The 21,181-nt window shown below is 34.4% G+C and overlaps 1 protein-coding gene and 2 long non-coding RNA genes across 8 annotated transcripts; 1 reads left to right on the top strand and 2 right to left on the bottom strand.

Moving 5' to 3' along the window:
* Positions 1 to 2,580: 2,580 nt before the first annotated feature.
* LOC110818383 (uncharacterized) lies at positions 2,581 to 9,634 on the bottom strand. Of its 3 annotated transcripts, XR_015818547.1 has the most exons (5): positions 9,329 to 9,634; positions 9,190 to 9,268; positions 9,012 to 9,030; positions 3,452 to 3,879; positions 2,581 to 3,335 (listed from the first exon to the last, which is right to left on the bottom strand). It is a non-coding gene; the product is annotated as an uncharacterized LOC110818383 (long non-coding RNA). The 3 variants fall into 3 exon arrangements; XR_015818546.1 differs by lacking the exon at positions 9,012 to 9,030 and having other exon boundaries at positions 9,329 to 9,626; XR_002540409.2 differs by lacking the exons at positions 2,581 to 3,335; positions 3,452 to 3,879 and having other exon boundaries at positions 8,332 to 9,030; positions 9,329 to 9,616.
* A 136-nt stretch (positions 9,635 to 9,770) lies between these two features.
* LOC110818382 (uncharacterized) lies at positions 9,771 to 10,956 on the top strand. Of its 4 annotated transcripts, XR_015818551.1 has the most exons (5): positions 9,771 to 9,883; positions 9,980 to 10,069; positions 10,163 to 10,241; positions 10,398 to 10,488; positions 10,645 to 10,956. It is a non-coding gene; the product is annotated as an uncharacterized LOC110818382 (long non-coding RNA). The 4 variants fall into 4 exon arrangements; XR_015818550.1 differs by having other exon boundaries at positions 10,163 to 10,488; XR_015818549.1 differs by having other exon boundaries at positions 9,980 to 10,241.
* Positions 10,957 to 13,684: 2,728 nt separating this feature from the next.
* Positions 13,685 to 19,760, bottom strand: LOC110818318 (NADP-dependent malic enzyme). The gene is made up of 20 exons (XM_088218168.1): positions 19,542 to 19,760; positions 18,652 to 18,926; positions 18,013 to 18,133; positions 17,824 to 17,898; positions 17,467 to 17,618; positions 17,258 to 17,363; positions 17,028 to 17,093; positions 16,386 to 16,481; positions 16,224 to 16,295; positions 16,055 to 16,138; positions 15,883 to 15,981; positions 15,681 to 15,728; positions 15,503 to 15,556; positions 15,302 to 15,400; positions 15,116 to 15,205; positions 14,941 to 15,018; positions 14,690 to 14,764; positions 14,512 to 14,602; positions 14,072 to 14,200; positions 13,685 to 13,974 (listed from the first exon to the last, which is right to left on the bottom strand). Exons 1-20 carry the CDS (start codon positions 19,569 to 19,571, stop codon positions 13,886 to 13,888), a joined length of 1,929 nt encoding a protein of 642 aa, XP_088074294.1. The 5' UTR covers positions 19,572 to 19,760; the 3' UTR covers positions 13,685 to 13,885.
* Positions 19,761 to 21,181: the final 1,421 nt, after the last annotated feature.

Below are 21,181 nucleotides of genomic sequence, written 5' to 3'. Positions count from 1 at the left end.
ACAGGTTGACCGGAGCAAAATATCAAAACGCGATTCACGCCGGAGAAGCCGCCGCACCCGAGAGCACCGCCGGTGGTAAGTCTCGATTTTTCGTGATTTTTTGACCCACCGAGGGCCCTATGGTTGTTTTATCGCAGGGACCAATGCAAGTTTGGCCGAATTCGGTCGAAAACGGCCAACCCGTGGTGGATCACCGCCGCAAGCGGCGGCACCGTTACTAGAGCACGGCGGAGCCGCCGTGCCGGAATTCTAATATTGGCCGAAAGGGGCCCTAGGTCTGATTTGGAATTTTTTTTGGGACACTTGCAGGTACTGGTAGTGCGTTTCAGTTTTCCGAAAAAAATTCAGGGAATTTAGGGACAGCCCGTAGGCGCACTGTAGAGCCGATTTTAGACCTGAAACAAGTAAGAACCCCTCACCCTATTCCCTATCACGGTATTAAAGCTTAATAAATAATTAAACGGTATTTTGTGCTTTATAGATGTATAATTGATTAAGGTTGCTAATGGAGCCCGAGTATGATACATTGTTGGTCAGTTGTTGTTTGATCTAATTTTCAGTATTAAATGCAGTATGATGTTTGAAATAATTATTTTATGGTCTTGTATGCATGAATCATGGTTTATTTTATTATTGTTTGTATTATGGTGAACCCGATACTGTATTGTCTTGTTTGACGTCAATTACTGATTTACATATTGTGTATGATTGGATGATTGAGATCAAGAAAAAATGTAAAAAGGTTATGTGAATTGATAAATGGATAATGTGGACAGTCTGACTAGATATCCTAGGAGATGGTGGACGGACCGAGTCCGTAGGGAACCCTACCGGGAATGTGGTCTCTCATACCGGACGAGATATGGAGACCTTATGTGTTTTGGCGCCCATACCGGATGGGGTATGGGGACGACCCGTTTCACCCTCATACCGGACGGGGTATGGAGGTTTATGATTTTGGCGCCCATACCGGACGAGGTATGGGGACGGCTCTGGAATCAGATTATTAATGATAATAGTTCACGTGTAGCGGAGACCCCCTATGGATCCCCACGGATACTAGTAGGCTGGTAAAAGATTAAATTTATTGTCTGATTATTGAAATACAAAAGTAGGACATGTGTTCTGTTACAAAATCGATATGATTTTATGATGATTATCATGTTATTGTTTTCATAGGTTATTTTTATGAATCTCACAGAGGTAAGTGGACAGTAAAGGTTTTTATGTTAATAAATGATTTTGTTATAAATTATGCTCAATTGGTCGTTTTTATTTTCTATCGACCTTTACTTCTGTGGCAGTGAGATAGTGTGATATCTTTACTGGGTTAGTGTAGTTCATTCCTTACTTAACCATTTCAGATCAGGAAGACGTGGTTCCCGAGCCCGTTCTGCAGGAAGACGGCGAGTTAGACGCTTAAGGACCTTATAGCTCTATTTATAGTTTTTATCTCGAGTATCTTTTTTAATTAGCTTATTCTTTCATGTTTTGAGTACGTTTTTGGTTATTGTGTAAAAGATGTTAATCAAAATTTTTATTACGCTTCCGCATTTGAGATTTTTAATACATACATCTTCATTTAAATTTTTGAGACCGTTACAATTTTTCAGATATTAAGTTTTATCTTTCCACCTGTATCAAAATTTAGCAAAATCCTTTAAGTTAAATAGTAAATAATTCAAATATGTATTCAATCTAAACACTAAAAATGACGTTTATGCACACAATCAAATTCTCCCATACTTATCTTGTGCTCGCCCTCAAACACCATACAATATAGATCTCCAATTCACAACCCTTCACATTCAGTCCAACTATTCTCAATCATTCCATCACAAATCGTCTATTACATCTTAATCATTGAGTTGTAAAAATAACCATCAACTATTAGTTTACAGGTTTGAATTTCATGGAACCATACCAATGAATAATCACTTTGACTAATATTCAAATATGACATGAAAGAGTTTTGCAGATTTTCACACACAAAAATTTTCATTGAGAGAAACAACCATTACCCAGTAGAACAACCACCAAACCTGTCCAGATATAAGGATTTCATGTAATTGGTTCATGCTAAAAACAAAAAATCTATTTGTAGCCAACTTGAGCATTTTTATTGCTTGCTTGAAATGTCACTAACCTTTTGATGCAAGGGCAAATACTTGTGATGAATGCACTCGGTTACTCAGTTTGTTACAGTTTCAAGTGGTTATTAGGGCTATTCATAGTCATTTGACTTGAAATGTTACTAACATTTTGACGCGATGGCAAATATTTGTGATGAATGCATCCGGTTACTCAGTTGGTCATAGAATTCTAAACACACAAATCCGGACAAGTTGTAGTAAAGTTCTTCCTAAGTTTTGATATTCACTCAAAAATAAGAAAAAATCAATTTTTAAAGGCAATCCCCAAACAAGTCATATTTAAGATACATAATTAAAATAACTATTCATTAGGTGAAAAAATGAAAAACAAATTAAAAATTCATTGAGGATAGTCATAATTACAATTTGCTTTTTGGAATATCACAATTGGGTTGTTTTGAGAATAATTGAGATAGGTGTGAAAAAGTTGGGGTTAAGAGTTGTTAAAAGTGTATTTGTGGTATGCCTTGGGCAAGGTTAAAATGTACATCAGCGAGTGTCATAAAAGAATTTGAACACACCATAAGCAGTGCAACAAAGATTTGAATGCAGCATAAGCAGTGTAACAAAATCTCAAATGAAAACCTAAAATGCAACATGTTCCTCCCCAACACTTAAACTACACATTGTCTCCAATGTGATGTAAAGAATGAGTAATGAAATAAAAGAAATAATGAAGGGACATATCAACTCCCCTGGTTACTTGACTTGGAGGTGGGATGCACTAGGAAGCATCATCTGGTCTTGGGGGGAGGGCTGGTCTTTAAAGCTGGAGCTACTAACTGGGCTAGCTCCTCAACTTTATACAACTTGGTGGCCATCTAGAGACTCAGGATCTTGATGTGAGTCATTCGGGCATCCATCTTTTGTAGTCACAGCAGAATCACTTCCAAGGCAAGGGATTGTTGTGCGATGGAGGTTAAATAGAATCTGTGTTGACAGCATGTAGTTTAAATCCCAGATATGGCCAGGGCATAAGCCTTGGGCAAGACTTGTACGAACACCTCAAACTGAAAAAATGGCATGATCAAGCCTTGGGCAAGGCTTGTGCAAATATCCCAGAGGAATTGGCGTAGGTCTCAGGCAATGCTAGAGTAGTTGGCGTAAACCTTGGGCAAGTGTTATGTGAACGCTCCAGACTGAAAACCTAGTGGATCTATTCGTGGCCTCTCTGTTGGTGGGCTGTGAGTGATAAAAAAGTTTTCATAAATAAATAAAAAAATATCATAAATAAATAAAGAATTCCAAAAATAAACTAAAATTTAAAATAAAAACACTAAAAGAATTGAATGGGTTACCTCCTATTTAACATTTTTGTTTAACATCCTAAGGTAGACATTGATAGTTCTTTCATGTGTCTTCTGCAGGATATCTCAAGGTGATTTCTTCAACATTTGGTGTAGGGAATCCTTCATTGAGAAGCTTCAATCGATGACCATTGACCTTTAAAATTTTATTGGTGTTTAAGCTTTTGATTTCAACTGCACCATGAGAAAATATATTAGTAATGACAGAAGGACCTAACCAATCTTGATCATAATTTTCTAGAAAATAGCTTTAAACAAGAATCGTAATGCAAAACTTTTTGCCCTATCAAAAATTGCTTCCTGAAAGCCATTTTATCCTAAAAAGCCTTTGTCTTCTCTTTGTAGATCTTTGAATTTTTGTAAGCATCATTCCTAACTTTCTTCAATTTTTGCAGCAATTTGAACTCCAACTTTAATGCCTGCAAAACAGAAGGTATAAGTTTTGTGTGAAAAATATAAAGATTAACACAAGGCATTACTTCTTTGAGGTTTAAATGCATCTGATTTGTTCACTATATCTTATAGATTCTCTTCAACAATAAAATCCTCTCCTAAAATTTTTAAGCTGTCTACATCAAAATTATTAGAAATCACAATGTTTAGTTTATAATCATATCTTGAATCAAAGTGTTTTTGATTTAAAGATTCTATAGTATCAACACCATATACACAAGACACATCACTAGGATACTTTATATCATCATAAATATTAAAATTTATAATTTTTCCATCAAAATTCATAGTGAGAGTATCATCCTGCACATCTATCTTGGCCTTGGCGTACTAAGAAAATGTCTTCCGAGCAAAATATCAAATGAATTAGATGATTTATCATCTTCCATATCTAATACATAAAAATCAGGAAGAAAAATAAGATTATCAATTTTGACAAGCACATTCTCTATAACTTCTTCAAAATAAATAACTAATCTATCAGTTAACTAAATTATAACACTTGTTTCTTTCAAATGACCGATATTTAATTTTGAATAAATAGATAAAGATATTACATTTATTGATGCTCTTAAATCACACATAACTTTCTTTATCCCTATTAGGGTGTGTTTGGATAACTTTTAATATGGTTCATTAATGTATGATATTGTATACCAATGACAAAGTATGATAATGATAAAGTTATATTATATTTAAAAATTTTGTATATTAATATATGGTAATAGCAACTATTTTTGTTTAGATTGATAGAATGGTATAATTTTATATTTGATCAAATTATATATTTTGTTCATGACTTATTGTATGTAATAATAAATGAAAAAATAAAAATAGAAAAAATAATATATATATATATAATTAAATATATAGATACATGTATATATATAATTAAATATACATGTTTATGTATATATATAACTAAATATACTATATATATGTATATATAATTAAATATACAGATACATGTATATATATAATTAAATATATATAATAAAATAAATAAATTTTATAAAAAAAAATCAAGTGGCAATATGGTATACATATATATATATATTTATGTATATATGTGCAATTAAATAAAAGAAATTTTTAAAAAAAATACGATTTTTTTTATATTCATATTATATATATAATAATGATGAAGGTATAAATTTAAATAATAAAAAAGCATAAGGGTATAAATAGAAAAAAAAATAATCCAAACCACACAAAACCACTAATTTGTTGGTTTGAAAAAATGAAAAAAATAATGGTTTTGAGAATCATGCTAACAACTACTAAAAAACTATATCATGTGTCTACAAATACAAACAAATAAGGCAAAATTATAAAATTACCATACTATACATTAATAAATTATCATTTAAACACACCTTAAAGTGTCTATCTTGTAAAAAATAACAAACATATCTTGATCTTTGCATTTGTGAGGTAGTTTTCTCTGAATTATTGCTGGAATATTTTTCCACACACTTACCCTTTCATTGCGGCTCAGCTTTTTCTTATTGATGCACAACTCCTTTAAAAACTTCACATATTGAGGTACCTGCTTAATTGTATTGAGTAAATGAATATTTATCTCGACCTTGTAGAAAGTTTCTAAAATCTCTTTCTCTTCTTTTTCCTTCCTTAATTTTGCAAATCTTTCTAGAAATGATGGAGGGACTATGAATGATGCTAATTGGTTAGAATTTGGTTTTGTTCCACTTGTCTTGTCATCAACTGCAGTTTATGATTCTATGTCTTTTCGTAAATCTTGCCTAAAGCTTACCTGACTGGGATTTTCCAACAACTCTTTACCACTTTACAACATGACAATACTCACATTAAGTTTTGAATTTACCTCTATTTGAGAAAGTAGTTCACATTGGGATTCTAGCTTTCTCATTGACGTCACTAGTTGGTTTACTTGGGTCTTCAAACTTTGAATGTTTGCTCTTTTTTTTATTGAAATTGTTGGGTGTTAATAGCAAGTGATTTAATAATTTTTTCAAGAGATATACTTTGTTTTGGAGGTGGTCTTGGTTGATATTGTTAAAAATTTTGTTGTCTTGCTTCATACCCAAAATTAGGATAATCCCTCCATCCTAGGTTGTGAGTGTTAGAATAAGGGTCATATATCTCTTTCAGTTGATTGAAAAATTCTCTTATGGCATAGATATGTTGTTGGTCATCTTCTTGAAGTACATGACATATGTTCGTAGGATGTCCAAAATGAGCACAAATCCCACAAACTCTAACTTGTTGCATATTACCTACAATCATATTTCACACTAAAGTAGTTAGTTATGAAATTTGAGATTTAAGAGAAAAAATATTTACCTCATTCACCCTTATTGAGGTGTTTCCCTTCTTCCTAAACTGCTGCAAAGTGACAATCATGATTGCTATAAATTCTCTAATTTGGCGAGGTGTTTTATTCACTATGGTACTGCCACTAGCTACATCCCACATTTTTCTCTATGTGGGCAGCAGTACTTCATAAAAATAATGAATGAATGATTGTTCTACTATGCCATGTTGTAGGTAGTTTGCACACAACCGCTTGAATCATTCTCAATAATCATGAAGACTCTCTGAGTCTTTTTTTTATGCTGCATATTTCTCTCTTTATCTCACCGGTTCTAGAAGCAAGAAAGAATCTGTTCAAGAATAACTTTACTATATCGGTCCATGTGGTGATTGAGCCAGGAGGTAGGTAAAACAATCAATTTTTGGCTGCATCATCCAAAGAGGAGGAAAATGTCCATAATTTAATCTGTTCTTTGAACACTCCTTGCGACTTCATGCTTGAGTACACAAAATTAAATTTCTTGAGATGCTTTCGTGAGTCTTCATTCTCCAATCCTTGGAACTTGGGTAGCAAATGGGTCAAACCAGATTTTAGCTCAAACGCAACTTATAAGGCTGGACAAGTGATGTAAAGCAGTGTTGTCAGCTCCCTCAAAGTACATTTCTCGGTCATATACTCAATTTCTACTTCTATTTCGGTGGTTGTATTCTTTTATGCAAAAACTGTATTCTATTGAAATGTTTCCTTTTCAGCTTAGTTTTTTCCTCAGTCTCTTGATGGTTTTTTCGATTTTTGGATCGTAAAAATAGGTTATCCACAATCAAACTTGATCATAAAAAGAATTAAATTAGTCAAACTTCAATTCCCTAGCAACGACGCCAAAATTTGATGAGTGTCGAATCCACTAAAAATAAATTCTTATTTAAATAACAAAATAATGTTATAATAGTGGTGAATAGAATCGAATCCTCAAGTAATTGAGTCTTAATGTTCTTTTACGACCAACAATTGTGAAAGTAGGGGTTTTTGCTTTGAGTTGAAATTGAACAACTAATGGATTAAAACAAACTAGCAAATAAAAATCAACTAAATGAGATTGACAGAAAATAATTCAACAAAATAAGAAAATAAGAATCAATTATGAATAGATTTTCAGTCAAAGAAATAATATTCGTTTTAGTATGTAAGGTTGATCATTGATGCAAAGATAATTCTTACCAATTCTCAATAAACTAGTTTTAGCTATTGGAGACTAATAGGCAATATTTCCTTAATTTTAAATTAATTAAGAAATGTTCGTTGATTAACTCTTACCAACGAACAACCGCGGTGACACTCCTAGAGTTTAATACACTAAAAGAATTAAAAACTAGAAAGACCTGATTTCAACCAACAAATACATCAATGCAGTTCATTTAGATTGAATTATATATTTTCTTAGTGAACACTAATTTATCACTAATTATCAGAATATTTTGAACAATTATAGATTCAGGAATCCCGAATGACGTTATTCTATTATGCTAAACGCAAAATGCGCTCTATTGCAACGAATAACAAACAACAATATTCTTATACATAGAAGAATATAAAAATATTGAAAATAGGGAAGAATAAAAATAAAATAATTAGATCTCACAGTTCTTATATTGAAACTTCAATTAAATCCATGACTAGAAAAGATGAGTATCTAGCTGCTTATCACGAGTTTAGTACACCAAAAATTATTTAGAATCAACAGAAAAAAGTACAGAAAATAGAAAAAGAATCTGCTCTTCTTCTTCTTCTCCATCGGCCTCCTCCTCACGGCTGTCCTCTTTTTCTTCTATTTAAAGAGTGAGGTTTTGTGTAGTTAGGGGTTTTCTCCCCTTAATTTCAACCTCCTTTTTATTTTTTAAAAGTATCATTTTAATTTAGTTTTCTATTTTTGCCTTTTTGTTTTTTTTGTTTTAAAGAATCCTAAAAGATTAGTATATATATTGTTTCCACTATAGTGTAAGCCTTGACCAAGGCTTACCTGCGTATAAACTAATATATACCGCTAAAGCCGCTAGGTGCAAGCCATTCCCGAGGCTTGAGCACGAATGACGATTTTGTGTGCTAAATCAGTTATGCTACACTATTTTCAGATATTAAGTTTTATTTTTTCACCTGTATCAAAATTTAACAAAATCTCTTAAGTGAAGCAGTAACTAATACAAATATATGTTCAATCTAAGCAATAGGAGTAACGTTTATGCACACTATCACTCGCACAGACCCTTCTGGCATCTATACATGTCCAACAAAGTCCCTCACTCACTTGTGCAGCAACCTGCTCAAAAGCATCGTGCCAGGGACATTTCCCGGTGGTTCTGGGTACTCATAAAGCATCCCCTACACGAACCTGCACGACTAGCTCGTGTGTGCCTAACAACTTCAGCACGTTGGTGCCTGGCACGTTTGAGAGAAGCAATTTTGGCTTCTGTCACCAATTCCTTTCCATTTTCACTTTGTAATTTCAACTTACATTGTTCTGTCTCATGTCCAACAAACAATTCATCATCAATGAACTTTAAAACATCCATAATTTACACATTAAACATCAAAAGAATACAGTTCATGAACTCACTCACCCTTTTCAATTTAAACACCAACTCACTTTCAATTTTTGAATAACTTACCAATGCAAATGCTTATCTAACAATCCATAAATATAATAACTCGATTATTCCTTATCTTATCTCGAAGAAGACCACGATTTGGACTCAAAAGCACGAAGGAAAGAGGATTTTATGATTGAAAATCGGTTCTGCAACTCACCAAGAAACTGTTGCGGAACCTGTGAAGCATTTTGAGTTAGGTTTCGGTTTAAGAGTGGTTTTGCTTCCAAAAAATGAATTTCTAATACTCCTAACAACCTATTCTAACTGGTAACTACTAATGATTGTGAAAAGATTGAAAATGGAAATGGTATTTAACAGAAAAACAGTGATCCTACCTGCACAGTTCGCGATGGCAGGTGCAGCAGCAAAGAAGCTTCGGGTTTCAAGCTTGCTGAAGTTTCTGGGCTTGAGGAGCTGTAAAATGATTGTTTAGATGCTAAAGGATCGAGAGGAACAAGTCATAAGGGAACTCACCTAAATCGGAACAAGAGAATTTCTTCAACACACGCACCAGACCTTCCCCTCGGTACAGATCTGTTCTTCGCACACTGCTGCTTCTCTGTTGTGAAATAAAATCATCCTGCTTCTCTGTTGTGATGTAGGCTGGCACTGGAATAGCAGAACTCACAGCACTTGAGACATCTAAGCAGGTTATATAGCCTACTATTAGCTGGAATGTTCATTAATCTGATGCTTTAATATGTTTTGTCAAACTTGGAATATTTAATAGGAACACAACCTAACTGAGTGAAATAAGTTCTGATTCGGATGCAGACAAATATCCCACTGGAAAAGGCTAGAAAGAATATTTGGCTTGTGGTCTCTAAGGGGGTAAAAAGCTAATCTGGCTTCTTACTGCATGAGACGTGGGTCCTCTTTGATTGCACATCTTTTTCACTATATTCCAATATTGAAGTGCAAGTCTTTGTAGTAATTAATTGTTAGTTCTCGCAAGGAATCACTTCAACATTTCAAAAACCATGGGCTCATGAACACGAGCCTATAAAGGAACTTGTAGATGCTGTTAAGGTGCACTCTCTCTCTGTCTCTTTCCCCCTCCTCTCTCTCTCAAACTCATATGGGTTTGAAACAAATTTTTAACTCAATTGACTTTATTACTTTCAGGCGATCAAACCAACAGTGCTGATTGGAACATAAGGGGTTGGTAGGATATTTACTCAAGAAGTTGTTGAGGCTATGGCCAGCTTAAATGAGGTACTTTGTATATCCATATACTTATAAACTGAGATTTTTAAGAGCAGGAAGCAAAACTGGCTTTTCTCATAAATATGACTAAATCAAATGCAGAAACTCATTATTCTCTCTCTTTCCAACCCAACTTCACAACCCGAGTGTACTGCTGAAGTCAGCTTATAAATGGAATCAGGTAACAGAACCATGCAACTTGTACATGTTACTTCTCCATCTGAGAAAGCATCATGTTAATCAACTTGTTCTTTCATCCCTTAATGCTTTAGAGGATGCATTTAATAAATTTAGATATTCCATTGATTGAGGACTGACTTTGGCATCTTTTGTTCAGGAAAATAATGCATGCATCTTCCCTGGATTTGGGATTGGTTTGATAATGTCTGGTGCAATTCGTGTGCATGATGACATGCTTCTAGCAGCCTGTAAGTATACATTCCTAGTAATGCCTTTGCTGCACTTCCATCAAACTTCACAATAGTTGTTCTACTTTTACTCTCACTTCCAAAGCAGCTCTTGTCATTTTTCTGTTTTTTATGATGATTGACTCCTTGCATCTTTGTCGTATTTTTGTGGAACAGCCAGAAGCATTGGCTTCACAGGTGACTCAGGAAAACTTTGACGAAGGACTCATACATCCACCATTCACGAACATAAAAAAGATTTCAGCACATATTGCGGCCAAAGTAGCTGCTAAAGCTTACGAAGTTGGTAAGCACCTAAGTTGGTTAGCAAATTATACGTGTATGCCAAATATAAGTTGCAGCATATTATGTAACTGTTGAAAAGCTATGCAATCATCTTGTAGGTCTGGCTACTCGTCTGCCTCAGCCTAAGGATCTGGTGGGGTATGCTAAGAGTTGCATGTACAGTCCCGTCTATCGTAGCTACCGGTGAAGTATGCTGTGTTAGAATTGGGACTCTTAAATCACATAAAACTGTAACTATGTTGTTTTTTTTAACGCCCTCAGCTCCCTTCAAATTTTTTATTTGTTCAGTTTCTATGGTAGAAAATGTTGATTTTTCGATAAAAATGTGATAATAACATTTTGAGACTGTGAAACCACTTAAACATGAAAATCTTTGCAGTCTTTTTTTAATGAAGAAATTTCATACTAATTTACACTGCAACTATGTTGCAACCAAGGAAGAGCAACAATCAGCATCGGATAATTTTCTTTTAAAAAAATTGTGGTTAAAAACTCAGAAATCTTTAAACATCCAGATATAAGTATAATAAATGTTGATTGCTTGGTTAGGGAATGGTTAGTTAAGAATAGGTTTGGTGGAGAAAATGGAAGCAAAAGGCGAGTGTCACATCGGCCAGACCCAAGCAACTCTATGGGAGTCGGTCTTCCACGGGAAAACAGCTCGCAGGCAAGCAAGCTACGGCACCCGCATAGCCGCGGGCAATGCGTGCAATGACCGCCCGTGGCTTTCGTGAGATGACCCATACAATGCCCTGCATGATTGCGGGCTGCCAGACCAGCTTGGCAGATGGGACACATGCGTGTCCGCGGCTCACAACCTCATGGATTGGGGAATTTTTCCCACTTCCGCAGGATTATACTTAATTTCCTTTGGGGAATTAATTCTTGTTAATTAAAAATATAATTTCTCCATTCAAAAGAAACAAATTAAAACAAAATAATAAATGTGGTACAATTTGCGAATTCCTGAAATACCTATTTTATTAATAATGTGGTGGTTACATTTATGCATTTATAATATGTACTAGTTAAGGTTAATAAAAAATTAATTTACAAAATATTTGTATAATAATATTATTAAAAATAAAAAATTATTATTATTTTTTAATAATATTCGAACTTCAATACCATGATAATTATTTGCATGAAATAATCATAGGTGGCGGGTGACAAACAATAAAGGTGTAATACCGCATCTATACTTGAAAATTCGATTAATAAAGTCTTCACTTTAAATTAATTATTTTAATTCTTATTTTGCAAAATTTTCACAAGCAGAAATTAAATTTAAATAATCGGGCTTATTTATGGTAAAAATATCAATAAATAAACAGAATAAAACATAAAAAATTAAATTAAACTCTAAAATTAATAAAATAGGGGCTCAAGAACATAAATAAAAGAAAACTAAAATTTGAGGGCCTTCAGCAAATTAAAAAGGACTTAAATATCAAAAGTTTCAAAAATCTGAAAGTTTTGACACCTCGGCAAGTAAGATGTCAAAATGGGCCAATCGGAGGAGGCCCTTCGGCCACGTGAACACACAATTGGAAGTATTCGGGAGCGGACAGATAAGGTGAGACCATATGTGCTAAGAAAAAAAAAATCCATAATTATTTCTAATTAGAATTTGTAACTTATTATACATATGAATTTTACCAGAAAAACACTTTAAGGTGTGTGTATAAATCAAAAGTTTAAACAAATTATATGTTTTCTACTTTTTAGAAAATTCGATTATTTAAATTTTAATTATCACAAGACATAAAACGAGTGTGGATACATTTCTGTTATATCATCTTCATGCTCCCATCGAGTTGATAGTGTTGCCATAAAACTTTTAGGAATGAAATCACTTTTGAACATAATACATTTTCATTACTCCGATACCACATTAATGCTCACATCATTCATACGCATACACATAAAATTTATCACAACCACTCTTGGTTTCTCTCACTTGTTACTTTTCATGAGAACTTAATTAATAGAAATATACTTTTACTAACATTTCCATACAAATCAAATAGTGAAAAACACATAAATAACTTACCTACCCTAGTCCAAGCATTGTATAAATAAAAAATAAAAAAAAAAATTTAGGAGTGTTCTCAAAAAGTGTTAAAACTTTTAATAGCTCAAGTCACATGGTTTGTATTATATTTTTTTTTTACTAACAATAAAAACACAAAAAAGTCAAACTCTGATAAAATACATTAATGTGTACAAACAATCCATTTTTCAAATATTTCCCTTGTAAATCTCTCTGTAAATAAATAGCTAAAAAATAAATTTTAAAATATTTTTGAATAATAAATACCCATTAATTATTAACAATGTGCAAAGATCTAATCAAACAATTAAAGAAAAATATGAAATTTTTTTTCTTTGATTTTCACACTCCCCCCCCTTTTTTCTTTCTTGGTTCTACATGCATCTCATTAGCCCTCCGACGGATACGCTGAAGATCATAATATTCAGGCATCAATCAGTCGAAGAGTTGGTATAGAACTCCCCAATGAAGCTTGGGATTTTTAATTTGGGAAAAATTCCAAATGAAGTAAAAGTGGAAGCCACGTAAATTATGCATACACACATATTTATATGTACGTTGAAGAATGAGGCAGACATTACGAGACCAATTCAACACACTTTAAAACGATTTTAATTGTTTGAACAACTAACTAACAACCACCAGATGCATCCTTTTGCTTCCATTTTCTCCACCAAACAATCAACATTTATTACATACCATTTTATCGACATTTATTATATCTATCTGCATGTTTAAAGGTTTCTGAGTTTGATAACCACAATTTTTATTTTAAAAAACTATCCGACGTTGATTGTTGCAAAATAGTTGCGGCGTAAATTAATATGAAGCTTCTTCTTTAAAAAGAGACTGCAAAGATTTTCATCTTTAAGTGGTTTCACAGCTTCAAAATACTATTATCAATTTTTTTGAACAAAAAAAAAGAAAGAAAAAAAAAACCAACATTTTCTACCATAGAAACTGAACAAATAAAAAATTTTGGAGGGAGCTAAAGGGCGTAAAAACAACATAGTTACAGTTTTATGTGATTTAAGAGTCCCAATTCTAACACAGCATACTTCACCGGTAGCTACGATAGGCGGGACTGTACATGCAACTCTTAGCATATTCCACCAGATCCTTAGGCTGAGGCAGACGAGTAGCCAGACCTACAAGATGATTGCATAGTTTTTCAACAGTTACATAATATGCTGCAACTTATATTTGGCATACACATGTAATTTGCTAACCAACTTAGGTGCTTACCAAGTTCGTAAGCTTTAGCAGCTACTTTGGCCGCAATATGTGCTGAAATCTTTCTTATGTTTGTGAACGGTGGATATATGAGTCCTTTGTCAAAGTTCTCCTGAGTCACCTGTGAAGCCAATGCTTCGGCTGTTCCGCAAAAATACGACAAAGATGCAAGGAGTCAATCATCATAAAACACACAAAATGACGAGCTGCTTTGGAAGTGAGAGTAAAAGTAGAACAAGTATTGTGAAGTTTGATGGAAATGCAGCTACGGCATTACGCAAAATGACAATGACTCGGCTGTTCCGCAAAAATATGACAAAGATGCAAGGAGTCAATCATCATAAAAAACACAAAATAACAAGAGCTGCTTTGGAAGTGAGAGTAAAAGTAGAACAAGTATTGTGAAGTTTGACGGAAATGCAGCTACAGCATTACTAGGAATCTGTACTTACAGGCTGCTAGAAGCATGTCATCATGCACCCGAATTGCACCAGACATTATCAAACCAAGCCCAAATCCAGGGAAGATGTATGCATTATTTGCCTGAACAAAAGATGCCAAAGTCAACCCTCAATCAACAGAATATCTAAATTTATTAAATGCATCCGCTAAATCATCTGAACTTCATACCTGGCCAGGCACAAAAACTTTATCCTCATATTCAACTGGGGCAAATGGGCTTCCACTAGCAAAAATTGCACGTCCCTGCAAACCCCACCACAGAAAAAAGCGATTCAAGAAGGCTCGTCATGAGTTTATCCTAAGCAACATAAAATCTTAACAAAATCGACATTAGCGTTAAGGGATGAAAGAACAAGTTGAATAACATGATGCTTTCTCAGATGGAGAAGTAACATGTACAAGTTGCACGGTTTTGTTACCTGACTCCATTTATAAGCTTCTTCCGCAGTACACTCGGATTGTGAAGTTGGGTTGGAAAGAGAAAGAATAATGGGTTTCTGCATTTGATTTAGTCATATTTATGAGAAAAGCCAGTTTTGCTTCCTACTCGTAAAAATCTCAGTTTATAAGTACATGGATAGACAGACAATGTACCTCATTTAAGCTGGCCATAGCATCAACAACTTCTTGAGTAAATGTCCTACCAACCCCTGATGTTCCAATCAGCACTGTTGGTTTGATCGCCTGAAAGTAATAAAGTCACCTGAGTTAAAAATTTGTTTCAAACCCATATGAGTTTGCGAGAGTAAGGAGCGGAGAAGAGAAAGGGAGAGAGTGCACCTTAACAGCATCTACAAGTTCCTTTATAGGCTCATGTTCATGAGCCCATGGTTTTTTGAAATGTTGAAGTGATTCCTTGCGAGAATTGACAATTAATCCCTACAAAGACTTGCACTTCAATATTGGAATATAATGAAAAAATGTGCAAACAAAGAGGACCCACGTGTCGTGCAGTAAGAAGCAAGATTAGCTTTTTACTACCTTAGAGTCCACAAGCCAAATATTCTTTCTAGCCTCTTCCAGTGGGATATTTGTCTGCATAAGAATCAGAAGTTATTTCTCTCAGTTAGGTTGTTTTCCTATTAAATATTCCAAGTTTGACAAAACATACTAAAGCATCATATTAATGAACATTGCAGCTAATAATAGGCTGTACAACCTGCTTAGATGTCTCAAGTGCTATGAGTTCTGCTATTCCAGTGCCAGCCTACATCACAATAGAGAAGCAGCATGATTTTATTCCAAAAGAAAAGGAAAATAAAGCAGAAGACTTTCTACTTATTACATATTTCCTTATTCCTTGATGGAAAAGTAATTAGGCTGCAGAGCATGACCTATAGCCTAGGATAATAGCTACTCACCTCTCCAGCACCAAGGAATAGGAATCGGTGGTCAGCTAAAGATCCCCCAACAAATTTCAGAGCTGCAACCAGGCCAGCAAGGACCACAGATGCTGTGCCCTGGAATAATATCATTATGCATGGTATTAGACACAAAGATATGGCTATATCCTGTCATAACTAACTGCCATACCTGAATATCATCATTAAAAACAAGATGAGTTGTGCCATACTTTGCAAGCAGATCAAAAGCATTATGATTTGCGAAGTCTTCAAACTGCAACAAATTTAATGAAAATTTAGAGAGCATGAAGAAAACAAACAAGTAATCTAATCCTTCAATGATGTTGGTAGCCAACTACCTGAATGAGGACTTTCTCCCCATAGTTCTGCTTTACTGCAGTCATGAATTCATGTAGAAGTTCAGCATATTCCTGAACAAGCAGCAGGATCCCACTTCAGTATAACAAAAACTATCCAGCTTCAAAAATGAAGCTAAAAAGCAGATGAGATAGGCTAATTACCTGTCCAGTAGCCCTCCTTTGCCGAAGACCTATGTAGAATTCATCTTCCAACAACTTCTCATTATTTGTTCCCACATCAATGGTTACAGGCAAGCACTGAATAATCAACATAGTCAGAAATTTTTTGTTGTGAAAATTAGAAAAGTAATGGTAGCATGAATAAAAGTTGGAAGAAACTAATTTCCAAGTCTTGGAGTTTCAAATTCTCCACGGTCTGAATTGCTACAGCTCTCTAATTAAACTTCATGGTGTTCTATGTATACAGAAAGAAGCATTAACATAGTTTTACCAATTAACAGAATCACGGACAACTAAAATACCACAAGGTTTTCAATTTGAAAAATAATGGCAATGACACTCCGATATGGGATTGCACGCTTGACTAGCTTTTCTCCGAAAATTTTCATGCTTGGCGCATTATTTTCCTTACTTCTTTTTGAGAGAGAGAGAGAGAGAGAATTAAAATCAAACGGGAACCATAGGGGTCCAATCAATACACAAAAGATACATCAAATGACCTTAACATTTACATCTAATTAGCAAACAAGCTATTTGAACAAATAGAACATATCAAAGTAAATCTGCAGCCTTCTTTTATTTAGCTATTTAAGGGAAGAACTGCACCCTCATGATGATACTTACAGCTGAAGGACGGACACCTCCAAGTGCAGTATAGAGAGAAAGCTTCCCAACAGGTATTCCCATCCCCTGGAAAAAGAATTTATCATTAACTAAATTAATAAATACATGCACATGAAAACCACATGACAAGTTTACTAAATAACAAAAAATCAAAAAGTTGAAGGAAGGGATACTACTAGAAGCATAAAAGAATCTGCGGGTATCAAATCAGAAAAAAGGATGTTATTTACCTGACAGCCAAGATCCCCTAACCCTAAAATTCGCTCCCCATCAGTAACGACAATGACCTGAATATTCTTCTCAGGCCAGTTTCTCAATACCTCGAGAATCCTTCCCCTGCAAATGACCACCAATTAGTTCTAGTATACATAGCTCAATGCAGTATTAAAAAATTGTAAAGTTAACTAATGAGGGCAACAACAAAGATGGACTGGCATACTTCTCTTTCAAACTGATAAACAGACCCTGAGGACGCCTGAAGATACTTCCATATTTCTGGCAAGCCTCACCAACAGTTGGAGTGTAGACAACAGGAAGTAACTCCTCAACATGGTCAATCAAGAGCTTGTAAAACAATCTTTCATTTGTCTCCTGAAAGCCAAGATTATAACAATTTGAAACATTAACTTCAACCATTTTTGTCGAATAAAAGACAGGCTTCAGGACGCAATCAATGAAAAATCTACCGCATACATTTCCAAAAACTTTAAAGAGACCATGTATCTTTATTTGGGAGTCACATATTCCAACTAGAAGCTTAGGAGACAAAACAAGACTGAAATGTTTCAGCAACTACCTGCAGATCCATCATGGCCATATACTTCTGCAAGGGAACTTGGTACTGTCGGAGGGTGTGCATCATTTTCTTCACCTGACGAGTGGTAACAAAAGGGAAGAGTTATTGCATGTTTACTGAGAATGACACTGAAGGAATTTATGTTCATTGAGAGTGATATTGAAGAATCTATAAGGCATGAAAGATAACCTGCAGGTCTTGAGAAACAACAGATGGGGGCAAAAGACCTCGCAAATAGTGGGCATCTCTCTCTTTGTCATTGAAAGCAAGCCCTTTGTTATGGTGAGGATCACGTAACAACGAATATCCACTGCAGCAAAGAAAATAGATGACTAAATAGAGAATTAACGCAGGCAAGGCAAAACAAAACTAGGCATTTTCATCAGATTATGGTGTCAACAAAGAACAATCAGAAGCCATAAAGAAACAGAAAGATTCCTCTGAGATAAACAGGACAGAAAAGACAACCATCACCTTGCTTGCTAAAAATGTTCCATACAATGATAAAATGCAAATAAAAGTTGCATGCACGATGAGATGTCAAAATGGTCTAAACACTCTTCTTAATAGGACATAATAGTTCAACAAGTATTACATAAGATTACAAGGGGACCGCATAATGGTATTACACTCACGAATCACGAGAGTGAAGCCGTTACTAGGAAAACAACAAAATCACCAAGGACAAATTCCTTTAATGTAAAAATTCAGTGTTAAAATCTCATTAACAAGAATCAAGACTAAAAAACCAACAAAAAGCAGAGCAACAAAACAACAAAAGGAAAACGCATAGGTCACACTGAAAACACATCCAACAGGCTATCTCACCTAGCAACAGAGATAGACCAAGGGGTAACAAGTTGATCCTCAGTGGCGGCATCTTCACCGTACACGTCTTGAACTCCACCAGCAACAGTGGCTTTGGGGTCGAGACCAAGCACTGAGGCGCCTTCTCTCATGTCCTGCAACGTGCTCTCCATCACGACGCTGGCGTTACGGTCTCTATTGGAAGACGAGGCAGCCACCACTCTCACTGTAGCAGGGAATAGTTTTTTATGCCTAGAAGACAAAGGACTATGAGACCCAGGCAGGTCTGTTTTATTCTGTTCAACCCAAAAAGAGGTAACACAAGAAAAAATATCAGAATCAAGGAAATCTATACAAGAAGACACAACAAGGTAATAATTTGCATGTCTTGCATCTAAACAGCTTGAAAACAGTAGATATGAGCCATAAGATCTTCAATGCGTGTTAAATACAAAAGAGGAAATAAACGGATTAAGAATACGTGATTTTCGATGTGATACATGAAACGATGAGATCAATAAAACCCGGTTTATAAAGTTGAGATTTTGTGAATCTTTTGAGCGAAATTGTTAAAACCCAGAAGACCGAAAAAATGGAAATTGAATGTGAAAATGAAAAAACTTGGATAACTCCGTAAATTGAACAATAAATAGCAAATTACACCAAACCCAGATGTGAGAAACTGATGAGAGCATTCGATCCGTGATAATATAATAAACTTTATGCTCCTCAATAACAACTAAAGCCAGAAACAAAAACCTGTAGAAATTAGACCAAAAAGAAAAAAGAAAATCTCGCGACTTTCGACGTGGAAGAGAAGCAAGCCAAGCTAATTGATGAAATGGGTATGGTCAAAAAGCCTGGAAAGAGAAATGGGTCTGATTTATAAGAGATTTTTCAAAGCAAATTACCAAATAACAGCTTCGGTTCAACGAGATCATGGCGAAATAAGTGAGCAAAGACAGCGTTTTTCGGTTTCTCTGTACTCTACACAAGCAGAGCCAGAGAGAAAAAGACGAAAAGAGAAGAGAAGACGAATAGAGAGGAGAGCGTCTTTCGGATACTCAAAGCTTTTCTTGCTTCCCTCTCTGCCTCTCCCTCTCTCTCTCTCTCTCCCCCCTCTCTCTCTCCTCTTTTACACTAAATCAGGTAGACGCAGAGAGAGAGAGAAGAAGAGCGAAGATGGCGAGGAAGGAAACTAAAGACGTGTCGTTCTTTTCTGCTTCCCTCCTGAAATGACATGTGAGTTCCTGCTCTCGTGCCAGTATTACATAAATGCCATTCAACGTACAGATGGACACTAGGTTGTTATATCCATCTTAATACGTGTTTTCTATTCATTTTTTTTTAATTTTAAAAAAATTATAATATATTTAAATAATTAATTAAAATTTATAAAATTTTAATTGAAATAAAAATAGTTTTAATAAATATAATCTACCTAAAAATAAATATAAATAAATATTAATCAAAATTTAATTAATTTAAGTAGATTAAAATAAAATTAAAATTTTATTGATAAAAAATATATTGGTGAATACGGTGCATTTTGGACGTGGATTATGGAATAAACCCGCTCCTAGGTTTATTTTTAATTTTACGTACACGTGGGCCCATTTTGCTGTGGGGCCCAATTTTTGTATTTTGCGGCTGTGATCCGATACGAAGACTGTGGGTGTTTGATAACGACGGTGCGGTGGTTTTACCCAAGGATTCCCGCAATACTTCGTGGCGTAAAACCGCTGCGTTTTTACTGATAAAACCAGGAGTGGTGTGGTTATGAAATGAGAGGGGATCCTGTGCGGCAGATCAGTGGATAAGAGCTGTGGGTTTGAATTCTGACCGTTGGATTTAGTTTATGGTGAGTTGCATTAGGTTTTGTCGTGTTCAATTAGTTTGACATAAAAACTCCCCATCGAAGAGATTTTCACGGCTGCCATGCGGAGGTTATGACTGATGAGTGATGGCGCTTAGCATGAGGTCATAAACTTGTCACATCCCAAAATTGCTGGGACTTTCTTTTTCTTCCATTTGTTCTTTCATACCTTTTTAATTTTTTGAGAAAAAGAAATTTAGTTCTTAAAATCTTACAATGAAACAAGTAACATTCTTTTAGCCTAAAAAATTCAGAATTATTTGTAATTTAGATTGTATTATTTTATAAAAGATGTTGTTTGGAATTGTGCAAATAATTGTGTTTAAATTGATAGGACGCTTTAAATTACTTAAAGTTATTCAATTTTTTGTATAAAAAAGTAGTTCTTTTTTTATATTAAATATTAGTTAAAATTAAAATATTTATTTTTATAAAAATTAATAAAAAATATATTTTTATCGTGATATTATGCATACATTATTTTATGTATATGTCGATTTCATCGAGAGAATAATTAAATAATTTTTTAACAAAATATTAAATCAAGTATTAATACTATTATGATTATCTTAATTAAAAGAACCTAATATTCATGAAATATTCTTTTACTAATATAGTAATACTTTGTTTAGATAAACCTCAATGTGATCATCCCAACCACGCTAATATATTAAT

Source organism: Carica papaya, chromosome 4 (genome assembly GCF_054855325.1).
Source record: "Carica papaya isolate Zhongbai chromosome 4, ASM5485532v1, whole genome shotgun sequence".
NCBI classification, from domain to species: domain Eukaryota; kingdom Viridiplantae; phylum Streptophyta; class Magnoliopsida; order Brassicales; family Caricaceae; genus Carica; species Carica papaya.
This window is presented reverse-complemented; position numbering and strand designations above follow the sequence as displayed.

What these genes read in the sequence shown, in the direction of transcription:
- LOC110818318 (XM_088218168.1), bottom strand. Translation starts at nt 19,571, where the DNA reads ATGATCTCGTTGAACCGAAGCTGTTATTTG. An exon ending in TGGTCTATCTCTGTTGCTAG is followed by an intron (nt 18,134 to 18,651) that starts GTGAGATAGCCT and finishes TCTTTGCTGCAG; the next exon opens with TGGATATTCGTTGTTACGTG. An exon ending in TTTTTAATGATGATATTCAG is followed by an intron (nt 15,982 to 16,054) that starts GTATGGCAGTTA and finishes ATATTATTCCAG; the next exon opens with GGCACAGCATCTGTGGTCCT.